General features: G+C 35.6%; 1 protein-coding gene across 3 annotated transcripts in view; it reads left to right on the forward strand.

Annotated features, from left to right (window-relative positions):
• Positions 1–15,901, forward strand: part of DHX36 (DEAH-box helicase 36) — a 41,870-nt gene that overhangs the window by 21,730 nt on the left and 4,239 nt on the right. For 2 of the 3 annotated variants that reach the window (XM_077825780.1, XM_077825781.1), the window contains 13 exons: positions 85–187; positions 2,562–2,649; positions 5,670–5,725; positions 6,338–6,402; positions 7,708–7,851; positions 8,657–8,774; positions 9,651–9,749; positions 11,129–11,302; positions 11,619–11,705; positions 12,592–12,675; positions 12,791–12,890; positions 12,976–13,066; positions 14,600–14,720. In XM_077825780.1, the coding sequence (XP_077681906.1) occupies positions 85–187; positions 2,562–2,649; positions 5,670–5,725; positions 6,338–6,402; positions 7,708–7,851; positions 8,657–8,774; positions 9,651–9,749; positions 11,129–11,302; positions 11,619–11,705; positions 12,592–12,675; positions 12,791–12,890; positions 12,976–13,066; positions 14,600–14,720 (1,330 nt within the window). The other variant, XM_077825782.1, reaches the window with a different exon arrangement.

Below are 15,901 nucleotides of genomic sequence, written 5' to 3' on the forward strand. Positions count from 1 at the left end.
GTCAAATTGCAATTGCCTTGTAATAGAAACACTTGAAATGAGTGAATGTTTTTTTTCTTAAAACCTGTCATGTACACACTATAGGTATTCAGCAAGTACTATAGATGCATTGGAAATGATGGATGATGACAAGATTGATCTTGACCTTATAGCTGCACTTATCAGACACATTGTCCTAGAGGAAGAGGTGAGTTTCTCTATGATTTGCGTAACTTATTTTAATAAGTTAATTTTCTTTCTAGCTAAGATCACTTGACTCACGGTATCTAACAGTTTTCAGAAAGCTCGATTTTAATTATAGATTTGAATTATTATGCTGAAACCAGAAATCTGCCACTAACAATCAATCCTATAAATGTTCTCAAGTCATACTGCTTAGCAAACTGTTTTTCCTCCCACTAGGAGCTACATATCTAAAGGAACAAAAGCCTTATATGGGTTTGTGCATGTTCCCATTGGATTTATATTTTTTACAAAATCACTCACTCCAAATAAAATATTTAAGTTAAGATTCTTCTCTGGTTGCAGTAGTGTTACAATAAAAATATTAGGTGTGATCTATTTTAACAGCCATGGGAAAAGGATACAACGTTAGAACATGACACCACACTTCAGGAAATTCTGCACTGTGATCAGCAGTCACTAAAAATGTCAAAACGTAGATGGAAATTATTTTGGGTTACATCACTACATTGAGACTGAGATTTTCAAAATCACCTTTAGTGCATAATTTTCATTTAAGGCCCTGATTCAGGAATGCACTTAAGCACATGCCTTGTTGAAGTCAACAAGATTTAAGGAAGTGCATAAGTGCCTTCCTGAATAGGGGCCTTTGACAAGAGTTTGCATCTAAATCTTCGTAGCAGCTTTGAGAATCTCACCCTAAAAAAATCATGCTTCTCTTAGTGATACTGAACCATATTACATAACCCTTATTACCTAGACAGGGAGCATTGTTTAGTGAATAAAGCACAGAGCTAGATGTCTGAGAATCTTCTACTAGTTCTGACATTGACACACCTTGTTTTTTCCCATCTGTTAAGTGGGAGTAATAGTTTAATTGGATATTAAGGCTTAATAAATTATTTGTGAAGTGTTTTGCAGTCCTTTGATGGAAGGTAGCATAAAATTTAAATGCATTTATTGCTAGTTGATATCTTTAAATTCATTGTTGTACTCAATGTGTACGTCAAAAGCGATATCAGTAGTGTAGTAATCAAAGAATGTAGTGAAGAATTTAATTGTGCAAAATCACATTAAAAACACTGCCTGGAAACTTCATGAACATAAAAGTAAATCACCAGCCTTCCACCTTCTTGCTCTTTGTTGACAAATGGGTAGAAAAATTAACTGTACTGTTTTGAGTTGTAATTTATTCCTTTAAGGTATCATGTACTGGGCAAATAGTTTAAATTATTTCAGCTGAGTAAATGCAGTGAAGCCTGTGAATTATTATAATTTAATGATGTCATATTAGTTCAGATGTTTACTAAACACACAACTAGGAGGCTCTTGTCCTGGCTTGTTTTAAGGCTGTTAACTTGTAAACTATAAACTTAGTATTAATAGTTAATACAGCTTTTGTATTTTTTTTTTTTAGTTAGCCCTGGAATTACATTACCCCGTTACACCTCTGTATGTGCCTAATTACACATCTAACCCAATCAGTTATGTTTTGTTTGCTTAAAAATTAATGGACTTGAATTCTTACTATTGCTTACTTCTGCAGCATCGTGCTTTTGCTGGTGCTAGAAGCAGGATACCAGACTAGATTGCCATTGGGTCTGATCCAGTGTGGTAATTGTTTTCTCTTTAAGTTAAGCTTATTTAGAATTCAAGTTTCATTCTGCTGGTTTTTATTTGAGAAAGTATGTCACGGAATATGCAGGAATACATTAGTGATTAAAATCCCTAATGAAATTCTGAGAAAAAGATATTTCGGTTACTTATATACATTGTCAAAAAGGTTCTACACTTGAGACAGTATAACGGATATCAAGCACTGCAATATGAGTTAATTATAGGAAGAAATAAGTGGACCATGGAATAATTCTGCCTTCTTTGGACAAGCAATGCATCTGTTAACTGTTACCTTATTTTAAAGGGATAGTCGGGTATCAAAAAAAACATATTTATAAATATCAGATTTCCTATGTTACAAATAACTTGTTAGATAATTAAAACCTGAGAAAAATAACTTTTTGCTGTTTGTGCTGCTTACTTTGCATTCTTTTGTGTGGAAAATTAAAATAGACTTGTTCATAGTTCTCTTATTTAGTTGCACTGTCAGTTTCTCAAACTAGTGCAGAGCTACAATATTGTGGATTGCAAACACTATAGAACCTTTTAAAATCAAATTTCCATTGGAATTTTTTTAAAATCCAGATAAAATGTATGCAGTCATTCCTGTTTTAAAAAAAAAAAAAGCTCATAAAATTTTGTGGAATATTTGATTCAGTAGTGCCTCAAGTTAAATGTCATCTATCCAAGATATTTACACAAATGTACAAATGTTTGAGTATTTAGTATGTAATTTAATCTCTTTTTCCATTCATGTATAGGATGGTGCAATACTGGTGTTTCTCCCAGGCTGGGACAATATTAGCACTTTACATGACCTCTTGATGTCACAAGTCATGTTTAAGTCAGGTAAAAAATAATTATAAGAATAGCATTTTGTTCTTTCTTAGTGACCATTTCTTCAGCAACTTTTCTGGTTCATCCGCTTCTCCATCTTTGTTGGCATCCCTTTATTCTTTTCCTAGCTCCCTCCTCTCTGTGCTCATTATATATACGATATCTTTGCGCTTTATGTATTGTCTTTCATCCAAAGATCTTGCCGATGACATTTATTCCCATGGTTGAGTTTCCATCTCCACGTTGATGACTCTCAAAACCGCATCTCCCTCCTTCTGTCCATTCTCATATACAGAACTCTCCTGGATGGTCCATCTCTATCCAAATATGAACTTTCCTTTTTTCCTTCCTCTTTGCTGTTGACAACTCCTTTAAAACTTATTTCTTCTACAAAGCTTTGTTATAATTCTGTCCCCAGTGATGCTTTTATTCCCTCCTGCCCCTGAACTGTTTGCCCTGTGCTTTAGATACCAGTGGTTTGGGGAAGTGTTGCTTCTTCAAATAGCAATTGTTGAAGGGAACTAACAGTATGTTTATACTGCAGTTAAAAACCCGTGGCTGGCTTGTCAGCTGATTTGAACTAAGAGGCTGTTTAATTGTGGTACAGATGTTCAGACTGGAGCCTGGGCTGTGGGACCTTCCCATCTTACAGGGTCCAAACTCTAAGACCCTGTGAGATGAGTGTTCCAGAGCCTAGACTCCAGCCCAAGCCGGAACGTCTATACTGCAATTAAACAGCCCCTTAGTCCAAGTCAGCCAGCATGGGCCAGCCATGGTTTCCTAATTGCAGTGTAGACATAGCCTAAGTATTGAAGTGGACAGGTATATTAATAGGCTTAGAAGGATTAGATTTTTATCTATAAACATTGATTTCATAGTACACCCACAAACCAACCAAAAAATATTTTCATCGATGACCAATGACATTTACACACAGGCAAAGTCAGAAAAATGCTGCTTGAGGACTTATTAGAGTTTGATTTAAGGATATTTAATTTGTATATTTTGATGTGATGTTGACAATTTGATTTTTAATAGTTATAAAGCTTTAACTTTTTTTAATCTCAATGTCTACTCTCATTAAGTAATTGTTTGACACCCCCCCCCAATAATTCCTGCATCTATGAAAAATTTTAATTTCTAGAAATTGGAAATATACTTTAAAACAAACATTGATATTATCCATTGAATTTATTTAAAAAAAATTAAAAGTGAATTTAGCCAAGCCTATATATAAAGCATTCACTTCTGGACTTGTAAGTTAAAACTGGTTTTCATCACAAGAATACAGGTGTACAAACTACCATTGTATAAAAACACAAACATGGAGTATATTCCTACCTCCAGTGATAATTCCAAAGATGGTAATTTCCACAGCAACAAATTGTTGCCACATTTGATACTAGGTATAGATAAAACAGTAAAGATAGGTGATCTCTTAAACACCACTCTTGGTATATTGCAAATGCTTTCAATCAAGTATCTGCAGAATTGATACTAAATGATTTTTTGGTTTTTGCATATTTAGAAGCTCTCAAGTTGTGCTAACTAGTCCCAAATACAATACAGCAAGTTCTGTTCCACAGATCTTACCAGTTTCCTTTTTTTTCAAAATCTTAGAATTACCCTAAAGATACAGATGTTACAGCACAGATATGCTTAGAGGGCCACAATAAATGGATGCTATGATTTTTAGAATTAAACCAAGGACAATGGTTTAAAATATTTTCCTGTGGCTGACTGCCGCCTTTCTCTTCTTTTTGCTGACGACTTTGCTGTTGACCAACTGGAAGGCCATTGGCTCATATTTTCAATGCTGACAGTCAGCTTGTTGCTAAGCACTTCATCTGTCATTAACCAGCCAGTATTGCATTGCCAGCAGAAGCCACCTTTGTTCTCTGTAGTATTGCTTATATGTTAGTGTGGAACCTGAACAAAGCATCTGATAGAATATGGATTGAAGATGCAACTGATCACAAATTAACTCATTAGAAATGTGTTAACCTTTAAAAACTCCATGGAAACTGGTAATTTTTCCATAATGTATCAGTTAAATTAAACTGCATTATTTCATATAACTTTTTTAATCCCAAAATCAAATGGCCGAACACAAAAGTACAATTTTGTCACAATTGCAAAAGCTTGCAGAACTTAAGAAAAAGACTTTAAAATGAAAGGGTTACATCTGTATCTCAACAGAATGCTCTGTATGTTTGTTTCTATTTAAGTTTCACCGTATTGGGTGAGAACACACTTTTTGCCCTTGATCCTTTGTTCAAGGTTAACACTTGAGCAGAATTTTTAAGGCTGCTGTCATTAATGTAGTGCATATAGAACAGGCTTAACCCTCCTGTTTTGGAGTGTTTTGAATTAATGTCCTTCTTATTAGTGAAATGTCACTAATTTTAGAAATGGAACATATTTCAGAATCACAGAGTCCATTCAGAATAACTGAGTGGACATTTGAATCAACGTGTTTCTTGAATTGGTGGTACATGAATCTGACTTCTTGTGCTAGATCCAAAATGGAAGACTGTTTATAGAGAGAAATGAGTTCTTTATCCGGAGAAACTGGGTGATTGCCATGTAGCTATGCTTGTCAAAAACCTCAGCATAGTTATAGCTAAACATTATTTTAATATGTTTGTTTGGCACAGGAATGTGTGTAGGTTTTTTTTAACTTTAATTGTAGATGCTCATATCCTGAACAACCTAACAGAGATATGACCTGTTCAGACTGGGACATAATTCTGTATTTAGTAAGTTTTTCATCCCCTTTCTCCAATGAAAATTTAGAGTAATGCAGGTTAGCTGGATATGGTGTGGTCAAAAGAAGCGTTAACTTAGGTATAATGTATTACCAAAGTACTGGAAAGTACATTTATACCTGTTTGAAGAAAGGTGACTAGGAATGAGAAACAGTAGATTTACAGCTCCTCCTTTTTTATCCTTTGTGTCCAGATGATTTAGTTTTGCAGTACAGCATTGAATTTTCCGTGACATACCATTATGTTTACTGTTTTAACTTTCAGATAGATTCATTATTATACCTCTGCATTCACTGATGCCTACTGTTAATCAGACACAGGTATGTTTCATTACTTACAATATTCTTAACTTTTATTGTGTTAAACTATAGTAAACATTGGTAAATTATAATAAATGTCTTTTTGTTTTAAGTGAAATCTTCTGAACACATAGATTTTGAGGATAAAAATGTTTTGCTATAGGTTCCTCCCCCGCCTCCCCCCAAATATAGCCTATGCATAATTTGAAATAAAGCTAAGTGAATGTTAAATTTCTCTTTGGCTTGTAGGAAATAGTCCATTTGTATTTTTATAGTGCTTATCTATCCAGATAGCACTGCTGCAGGTACCTTTGAACATGGTGTTGATTATTGCATTGTTTAGCGCACACGTGTATGTGTATAAAATACTCTTATTAAAGAAGATATTCATCACCATAATATACTTATGTTTAACTATATTTAGGGAATACATGTGAATTATTGAAGTTCTATGACGGGGATACTTTCACAAACAATTTCCAAGTCCGTTAACTGCATGAAAGCAGTTGCTGGAAAACAGATAGGAGGGCAAGTGTAACTGTTCAGACCTGCAAAACACTCAGAATGACTTTGTGCTTTGTTTGGTTTTGATAAATAGTCTGTTTTACTTCTGTTAATTATATATCTTTTCAGGTTTTTAAAAAGACCCCTCCTGGAGTACGGAAAATTGTAATTGCTACCAACATTGCAGAGACTAGGTAAAACATTTTTGTTTCTACGTAGGTAGCCACGTTTTAATCAAATAACACAATTCTTGCAAAATAAATGCTAAATCATAACATTAAAGCAAAAATGTAAATCTGTTAAATATTTCTGATAACATGCATTTGGTTATTCATAAATAGGTGGTACAGTGAATTAGGGATTTTTCTTTATAAATATGCTAGACTAGATTGATTAAATCTTCAAACCTTTTTATTGGAAGCTGATTGCTCTGTGGAATGGTCATAAAGTGACTCAGTGAACAGATCTGTAGTATTATTAATCTGAGCTACTTACTACTCCTGACAAGCTTTTTACCCCTTTATTTAAATCCTTTTACCACTGCAGGGCCTGGTTGTCTCTTTTTTGCATTGCTCATCAACATGACTGTTGACTACATTCCACTGTAGAATATTGACAGTTCATGCTTCAGAAAATATACAAATTGACTGTAAGATCCCATGTTGAGTTTGCAGAGCTGACAGTTAAACCACATTTTCACTTGTAAACTGAGAAAATATAGAAGTTAAGACAATAAACATGAGCTTCCATAATGCCATCTTTAGATGCTTGAAGCTTTTTAAGTATTGGTCAGACTTTTCATATAAATTAAGCTAATGTACATTAGCCCCTTTTTACCATGCTTATGTTTTCTTAAGTTCTGTCCATTACTTTCTATATTTATTTAAAACTAGAGCACCCTTCTGTAAATCTTCCATACTTTCTTATAACATGTAATGTAAACTATGCCAGATCGCTTCAGCTATGAGTCCTGCTGAAGCATGGAGATCATCTGCAGGGGCTCATGTAAGTGTCGATTTCAGTTCATGGCAAAGCTTTAGAAATTCTTTTAGCATATGGCATGGCTTTGGAGAATTAATCTTACTGTTTTTGGTATATGAAATGCGTTTTTAAAAACACACACAAATCTTCCACTTATTTGCCGCTTTTAGAATGATTCTGTGGTAATGTGGCATCTACTAGTGAGTGATACCAAATATTATTATCACTACATTATACTTGCTGTTGTGCTTCAGCAGAGCAGGAGCCGCTTAGCCTTACTTCAGAGAAATGTGAAATGAATGTTTTTAAAATGTGTGCAGGATTGTCCCTCTAGTCTCTTGACATGCAGCAAATAAGTTTCATTTGTTGTATTTGCAGAGCTCTTAAAATGACACCAATGAAGTTTGTAAATATAATTAATCAATTAGTACAGCAAGTAGATAAAGTATATCCTGCACTCTGTAGAATAACTTTTCTATGCATACTGTAAAGATAAGGAAACCACTTATTTTTGACAGCATTACCATTGATGATGTGGTGTATGTCATAGATGGAGGAAAAATAAAAGAAACTCACTTTGATACACAGAACAACATTAGCACAATGGCAGCAGAGTGGGTTAGTAAAGCTAATGCCAAACAAAGGAAAGGTCGAGCAGGAAGGTAAGAGAAATGACTATCGATATCAGAAAATTTCTGTGGTAATAAACTCTAAAATGGAAACAAATGTGATCACATTAGACATTAAAGTTTTCAGCTTTCAATCAATTACAGTAGTGTACCTTAAGACACTTTCAAGTGCTTTCTATTCTATTTTTCACTTTCCATTATAAAGCATAAGCCAGTATGACTGTCTCGTTCTTTTCCTGTGGAATGACTTTGGCATAGTTCTGGGTATGAGTTCTTATTTAACTTGATTGGCTTTTGAATATTTCTAGTAGTAGTACTGAATTTTTTAAACTCCATGGTGTTAGTAGTCTTATGTTACCTCTTCATCTTCACACCTTGGGAGAATGAAGTATATTGAAGCAAACATTTGTCTGTAAACTTAAAAACTGCTTTACTAGTCAAACACTACATGGATCCCTTGTTGTCTAGCTCATAAGACCTTGTCTGTGCTCCCCCTCCAACCATTTCGCTGCTCCTTCATTACATGTTGCCACCATTGGTTTGTTGTTCTCTAGTGCTTCTGCTGTGTGAAACATTCCTCCTGTATCCTTCTGCCTTATTGGCTCTTCGTTGTATTTCAAAACTCTGACATTTCTTTTTTCACCCCATTTGAATACACCTTTTAACTTGTATACCTTTATTTTAATGCCTTGAAGTGTTTTGGGATATACTATGAATTTTGGAAATTTTTGATTTTGGGGGAATATACTATTAATTTTTGAGTGTTTGGGAGAAGCTGTCAATGTAGTTGTAAGTATTGTTGAAAGACAAAATATTTCTTACACATTTTGAATATTAGAGTCCAGCCGGGTCACTGTTATCATCTATACAATGGTCTACGTGCCAGCCTACTGGATGATTATCAATTACCGGAAATCCTAAGGACACCTTTGGAAGAACTTTGTTTACAAATCAAGGTAATTATCTGATATGGGTTAGTTGTTCTAATATATTAGAACCTTTGCATGCTGATAAGAGAGTGAAGGGTTTGGCATTAAGTACTGTGCTCAAAAACTTACTCTGAGCCTGAGGTTGTTCCTAAGCATAACTTGATATAACAGATTACAACTGTTTGACAGACTATTTGACAGCCCATACTTTTAAGTAATTTGTAATAGTCTCCTAAATACCTGATTTAATATTAAATAAAAGACGAACTCTATTAAAGTAAATCTGAATTATGCTGTTTCCATGAATTCATATTCCCACAAGCCAGAGAATTTTTTTCTTCCTGTTCATTAGCAGGTCATAAGACATGGCACCTCAGAGATGGGTGTCACATAGTTTACTAAAAACGATTAAAGCTGACTGAGTTCACATGCTTGCTGTTTTGTGTCATTACTTTTATTGAGTTTGTTTCTTTAGTAGTTTTGACATGGCAATTTTCAGGGAAATTGGCTGAACTATTTGCTGTCACTCACACATCCTCAAATATAAAGTCATGGAGATAATTTAAACAAAAATGATGAAGTTCATGACTTGTAACAATTGTTGACACAAGTGCTGGACGTGTACCTCAGATGAGGAGTGGAGTCCTAAACAAAACTTGTGACTGCACTAATACCTTTTCATTTTTTTCGGAATTTAAGTGATTGTAGGAAAATAAAGGAACGCTTGATAAGTCTGAGTTCACTAACCTAGTGAAATTCAAACTTAAAAGTTCTGATGTATTAGTAACTTTGCAAATTAGGGAGTAGCAGCTCAGAGGTCTGCAAATGTACAGTGAATTAGTGGTAACACATAATGTGCACTCAGAATCATATCTGTCAGCACTTGCATCTCTTTTATTTCAGATTCTAAGGCTTGGTGGAATTGCTTATTTTCTGAGTAGGCTAATGGATCCACCATCTCGTGAAGCTGTGATGTTGTCCATAAATCATCTAATGGAACTGGTAAACTAATACTTAAACATATGCTAGAGCACATTATGGTTCATTGTGTTGACATATCGAACTACAGAAGTCACTCTAAGATCAGTACTGAGTAATATTGCTGAGTTACCTTATTATAAGATAATTCAGACCTTGCTGATTATATGCATTTTGGTTATTGGAGCCAGTCAGCTTCTAGTGGCTCTATATGCATCCAGGCTGTACTTTACTCACTGGAGGCACTACACTTTCTCTCATGCCATAAGAGGTATGCAGTGACTGGTACTAACCAGTGACCTGCCTTCCAGGGTCCTGTGTGACTGAGGTACAAAGGGGAAATAATTAATTTTAATTTTATTTTAAATATTGAAAATGTTTACTGTACCAGATTAAAGTCACTCTCCAGGAACTTGACTTTCTAAATTATTCACATTTATGCAACCTTTTCTTGAGGTTTCCCAGCGGAGCTTTAATTCCCCTGTCTCTGCTGCTTGAAAACTGTGCCATCTGCTTATGACTGTGTCTACCTAAGGCATCCCAAAATAGCCAGATGAATGAAGTGTTTTGAGATTTTTCCATGGAAAATAAAAGTAATTGGGAGGAAGAATCTAATTGTGAACAGCCACTTGAATGGCAATAGGATCACAGGCATAAGTGGGGACTGAGGCCAATAAACTAAGATAGAAAAGTCACTTTGAAGTGTCAATCAGTTGTCAAGTGTAGCTTTGGTTTTCAGATGATAGGGTTTAGTGACACACTTGTGCTGATGATTTTTCAGTTGGTACTTTTTGTTACCTACGCATATCAATTGAAGCAGCCTGTTTAGTTGCAGTGCAGCATTTGGAAGGATCCACAACCTTATTCACAAGTTGAAGGGATTGTGAACAAGTTTAAGCAGAAGGAAAAACTCGGTGGCATAGTTGGTAGGGGCGTGGGAAGAGAACATTAGTAGCAAAAGGAGAGATAAACAGAGTCCAGAACAGAAAGGGGAAAAGATGTAGGAATGGTAACAAATGGAGTAAAAAAAACCAGAAGAGCACTGAGAAAAAAGAGCACTTTATAGTGTCTTCAAATCTATTGTTGTTGTCTCTTTTTTCCATCTAGGGTAGTGCCTTCAACATACTCAAGAAGTACTTTGTCCAATAAACTTTTACTAACACCAATAAGCTTTTTAAAGCCTAAATAAAAGGATGATTGTTGTTAAAGTAGCCTTCTTGAAGACATTCTAGTGCTCCATGTTCTGTATTGCATAATACATAAATTAAACTCAAAAAAATTCAAGTTTGATTCTTGATTCTTCAGCTGTCATTTTTTCCCCTTCTTCACTAGGTACAATGCCTGTTTTCAAAAAATTCTTCTCCTACCCCCATATTCAAGAAGTGTGTTTCTTTTTCTAACAGAATGCTTTGGATAGACAAGAAGAACTGACTCCATTAGGTGTCCACTTGGCACGATTGCCAGTTGAGCCACATATTGGAAAAATGATCCTCTTTGGAGCTTTATTCTGTTGCTTAGATCCAGTACTCACAATTGCAGCCAGCCTCAGCTTCAAGGACCCCTTTGTGATTCCACTGGTAAAGTATCTAAAAAGAGAATTGCAAATATAATGAACAAATTCTTTACATTTTAAAACTTGGCAGGATATTAGTAAGAGGCAGTATAAATACTTCAGCTTAAAAATGTCAATCTAAAATTTAAGTTTTCCATAAGTGTGGCCTACCAATCTGTCACAATAGAGTGTTGTTGTTACCTATTGGAGGTAGCTTTAATTTGCATGCATAGAGTACTGCTACGTTTATCCTTACTATAAAAAAAAAAAAAATTGGGAGAAAAATAGCTTGCCAGAGTCATGGATGTGTGGTATATTCTAATTTTATGTTTTCTTTAAAGGGCAAAGAGAAAGTAGCAGATGCAAGAAGAAAAGAATTATCAAAGAATACTAAAAGTGACCATCTAACTGTTGTGAATGCTTTTGTGGTAAGTCTGTTTTAATTAAATGTTCAGTTGGCTTAGCCTTTGAAGTTGTGCTTTCAGTTTAACTGAAGAACTCTTGAAACAAAATACTTGATTCAAAATCAAATCTCATTCCCATACACTCACAAAGCATTTGTGTATGGCCTCTTCACACAACACAAAACCGTGTTTGCCCTGCTAGTGTTTCAGAACCTTGTTTCTGACATGATAGTAGTAGTAATAACCTAATTCCCTGTTGGTAGCATTAGGGAGAGGTGGGGAGAAAGGGTAACTTCATAGATATGTTGCAGATGTCTAAATAGCTATTAAATATAAAATGCTTTGTATTGAATACATGGATATCAAACCTTTTCTTTTTAGTTTTAGTCACTTCCACTCATCCTCCCTTAAAAATCAACAAAGTCCATAATTTTTCTCTCAGACTCTACAGGGGGCTGGGACTGACTGCACCAGTCTTGGGGAGATTCTTTCTTTAGCTTTTCCCATGTTTCAATGAGAACTAAGAAAATACTTGGCCTAAAAGTCCTGCTGCACTATTAGCTCCAGGCTACTGCTATTGTCATCAAGAACTGTTGTTTGCTGTTATAACTCCATTCACTGCTAAGATTAGAGCTCAAACTTAATTTTTAACAAATAAATATCCAATGCACAACTAGACTGATTAAACAAAGAATGAATCAAAATGTCATTTTACTTTTTCTATATACTATCTATTACCTTCACCTGGCAGATTATTTGCATTACATGAAAATCAAACATAAAAGGGTGCACTTCTGATCCCTTGGGGAAAAGTATAGCTATACTTTTTGCCCTTTTCTGTTTTTTACATATAGATGTTAGTAAATACGTGCCCTTTTGAACTGTAGTTGAAAGTATTTTGTATTTTCAGGGCTGGGAAGAGGTCCGGCGACGTGGTTTCAGAAGTGAAAAGGATTATTGCTGGGAATATTTTCTCTCTTCAAATACACTTCAGGTAGTCATCTTAGTAGTGTGGTGTGACAGGAAATGTTTACTTGTGGGGAAAAAAATGTTTGACAGAGCATCATTCTCCAAGAAGAGTTATGTTGTACCCTGGTATTGTACCCTAGATGCTGCTTAACATGAAAGGACAGTTTGCTGAACATCTCCTTGCGGCTGGGTTTGTGAGTAGTAAAAACCCCCGAGATCCCAAATCTAATACCAACTCAGGTAAACAGTGGAAAAAGACAGAGAATATTTGATCGTCTAATTCATGGTTTGTAGAATGCATTATTTACTTTGTTGTCTTCTACAGATAATGAGAAGTTACTCAAAGCAGTCATCTGTGCTGGTTTATATCCAAAAGTTGCAAAGATCCGTAAAAGCTTTAGCAAAAAGAGAAAAATGTAAGGCTTTAATCTCATGTTTGTATTCAAATTCTTTGCTGCACAGGTAGTTTTTAGGTGTTAACCAGTAACTTTGAAGTACTTAGATGCAATCTTCTGTGTAGCTAATCATAAATGTGGGTTAATTTATGTGAGCTATGCAGTTAATTAAATCAGCAATACTTACAGTTGGAGACCTGCAAATACATCCTTAAAAGGATGACCTGACAATGTTGCATAAACGTGTAATATCGCAAATATGGAAACAGCATGACTGTCAAAGAATCACACTATCAGTTTTTCTCTGCAATTACACTTGAGACATTACATCCTCTCCCATCCCTTTCGGTGGCTGGAAAGAAAGAGACCCCAGCAGCACTAGTCCACTTGCTTACCACTTCCTACAATCTACATGTTTCTCATATTAATAGCATGAGTAGTGCACCTTTGATCAACATTCGACTTTGATTGTTGACACTCAGCCTGAACTGAACCTAGTCTGCTTGATTAGGTGCTGGAGATCATTAGTGACTGAGTCCCCAACCTTACCATTTTTCAAAGTCAAAACTAAAGTTAAACCAATCCTAAGAGCGTTTTCTGTAGCTTCCTCATTCAACTCAGTAGGATGGGGCAATACTGCATTTCTGCCACCAGGTTAAGCGAGGTGAATGTAAATGAGCAGCACTGGCCCAGTTGAAGGATTCTACTGCTGCCTAAAACAATTGTTTTGTTCTACAGACCACTTTGCAAGAAGTTCTCCTATTGACTGCCTCTCTTTCCAACACCCCAGTGCCCACTTTGTAAAACACTCCCTTCTGTGGGCCAGTAGCAAGCAAGGCTTTATGAACCACTTTTGGAAAATCACTGCCCTGAAGTAAGTGTACTCAATTCTGGAACTCTACGATAATGAGCTCCAGAAAGAAGAAAATAACTATGCAATGTGCATCTTGCAGTTGGTTTCTCCTCCTCTTGTTCCCTTGGGGACTCAAAAAGGGGATTTGATTTAGTGAGGATTTCTATAGGTTATCCATGCAATACCCTTTTACTTGATTACTGGGCTAATTATTGCTGTAAATAATATTTTGTTCTATTTTCCTACACTTTCTGAATCTCAAGTACCTGTTATAGAGAGAGCTCACATATGCAGGTGATTTGCAGGTGTTTTCCAAGAATTTTTTGGCAATTTGCATTGTATGCCAACCTTTCTAAGTAAACTCATAAGTGCTCCCTTTTGAGAAAGGGTGAAAATGTCATGAATGTTTTCCTGTTTGAAAGAAATAGAGGTTAGATATAAATGCCTAAAAACTGGGTGCTATATCTGGCTTCACTAACAAGGGACAGTTTAACCTCTAATATGCATTCTTAACCAGGTACAGCTTTATGGGAAGAGGTAAAAACTGTTTTTGAATGTCACTTATTTTCAGAAATTTAGAACAATGCAGTGCAGAATTTGATGAAAAGGCTATCAATTTTTGGATAAAATACGGATGTACCTTTTCAGAATCTGTGAATATCTGTTTACCTCTAACTGGTGAAAAATCTTTTTTTATAAAGGGTGAAAGTTTGCACCAAGACAGATGGAACAGTTAACATTCATCCTAAATCTGTTAACGTGGAAGAGACAGAATTCCATTATAACTGGCTTGTGTATCACTTAAAGATGAGAACTAGCAGCGTAAGTGAACACTTTTACTACTTTCTGAATCTGTATGGTAATGTATTTTTGAAACTAAATAAGTAAACTTTTTAAAACATAAAGCCGCATTTTGCGTTTGGTACAACTTAATATTTGACATAATAAAGTGGACAGGTAACTTCTGTTAAAATCAAGACAATATTGCATTTTATAAATGTATATAACTAGCTTATTAATTGCACCTACTTAGTATCTTGACTACGAAAACATTGTCTTAAAAAATAGTATGTTTTCAAGAAGTGGGTTGCCATCTGGCGTGATGCCACCTGTTAAATCTTTTTATTGAAACACTAAGTATCTTACATATTTTAATCTGCACTCCAGACAGCTATATTAGCTGCAATTACCACCTGTCATGAACTTGCACAAGGTAAACACCCTGAATCTTCAGGAAGCTTGGTAGCTAATATGAATCCATAGGTGGTGGTTGGCATGGCTGCTGCAAACTTCACACTGCTGACCATCTCTGCCATTAGTACTTCCCTCTGTGCCCATCTTTCTCCTCTCAATCCCTCCAGAACTCAGCTGCTGAGATGCCTTTTCCTGCTGGTGTGACAAATCAGCTGCTGCTCTCTTTAGCTTCTCTCCAATTTCTAACTTTCCAACCCCTACTTCACCTTTTCCCACATCTCCTTCTGCACTCCTTCTGACCATATTTCTGGTTTTGACAGCCCCCTTGGCTCTCTTTGCCCACATTAGAATTTCTGCCTCTGATGCCATCCCATTCTTCTGGAACAGTCTTCAACTTAATGTTTTGTCAATCTCCCTCTGTTTGCTTCTTGAGGATTGAGGGAAATTTCGAAGGGCCTGCCTTTGTCATGTAGAATTCTGCGTATAATATGCCCACTGTTGGGTTTTTTTTGTACTCTTTTGAACTCACATGCCTGCAGATTGTCAGTTCCCTGGGGTAGAGACCTGGGTTCAGTACACTGCATCTATAATGTAGTGCATTGTGTACTGATACCTTTGGATAAGTCTAATGGTAAAACAACTGCTTCTAATAAGATTGTTCCTTCACTTGATACCATTAAGTGCATCTGGAAAGGAAAGGTTTTTTTTGCTCTAACTGGGACTCCCATGCAACTGCCTTAACTAGGAGGATAAGTAATTGTTTGACTTCACCTAAGCTTTGTGCTAAGGGAAATTGTCAGCATTCATGA

Source organism: Eretmochelys imbricata, chromosome 9 (genome assembly GCF_965152235.1).
Source record: "Eretmochelys imbricata isolate rEreImb1 chromosome 9, rEreImb1.hap1, whole genome shotgun sequence".
NCBI classification, from domain to species: domain Eukaryota; kingdom Metazoa; phylum Chordata; order Testudines; family Cheloniidae; genus Eretmochelys; species Eretmochelys imbricata.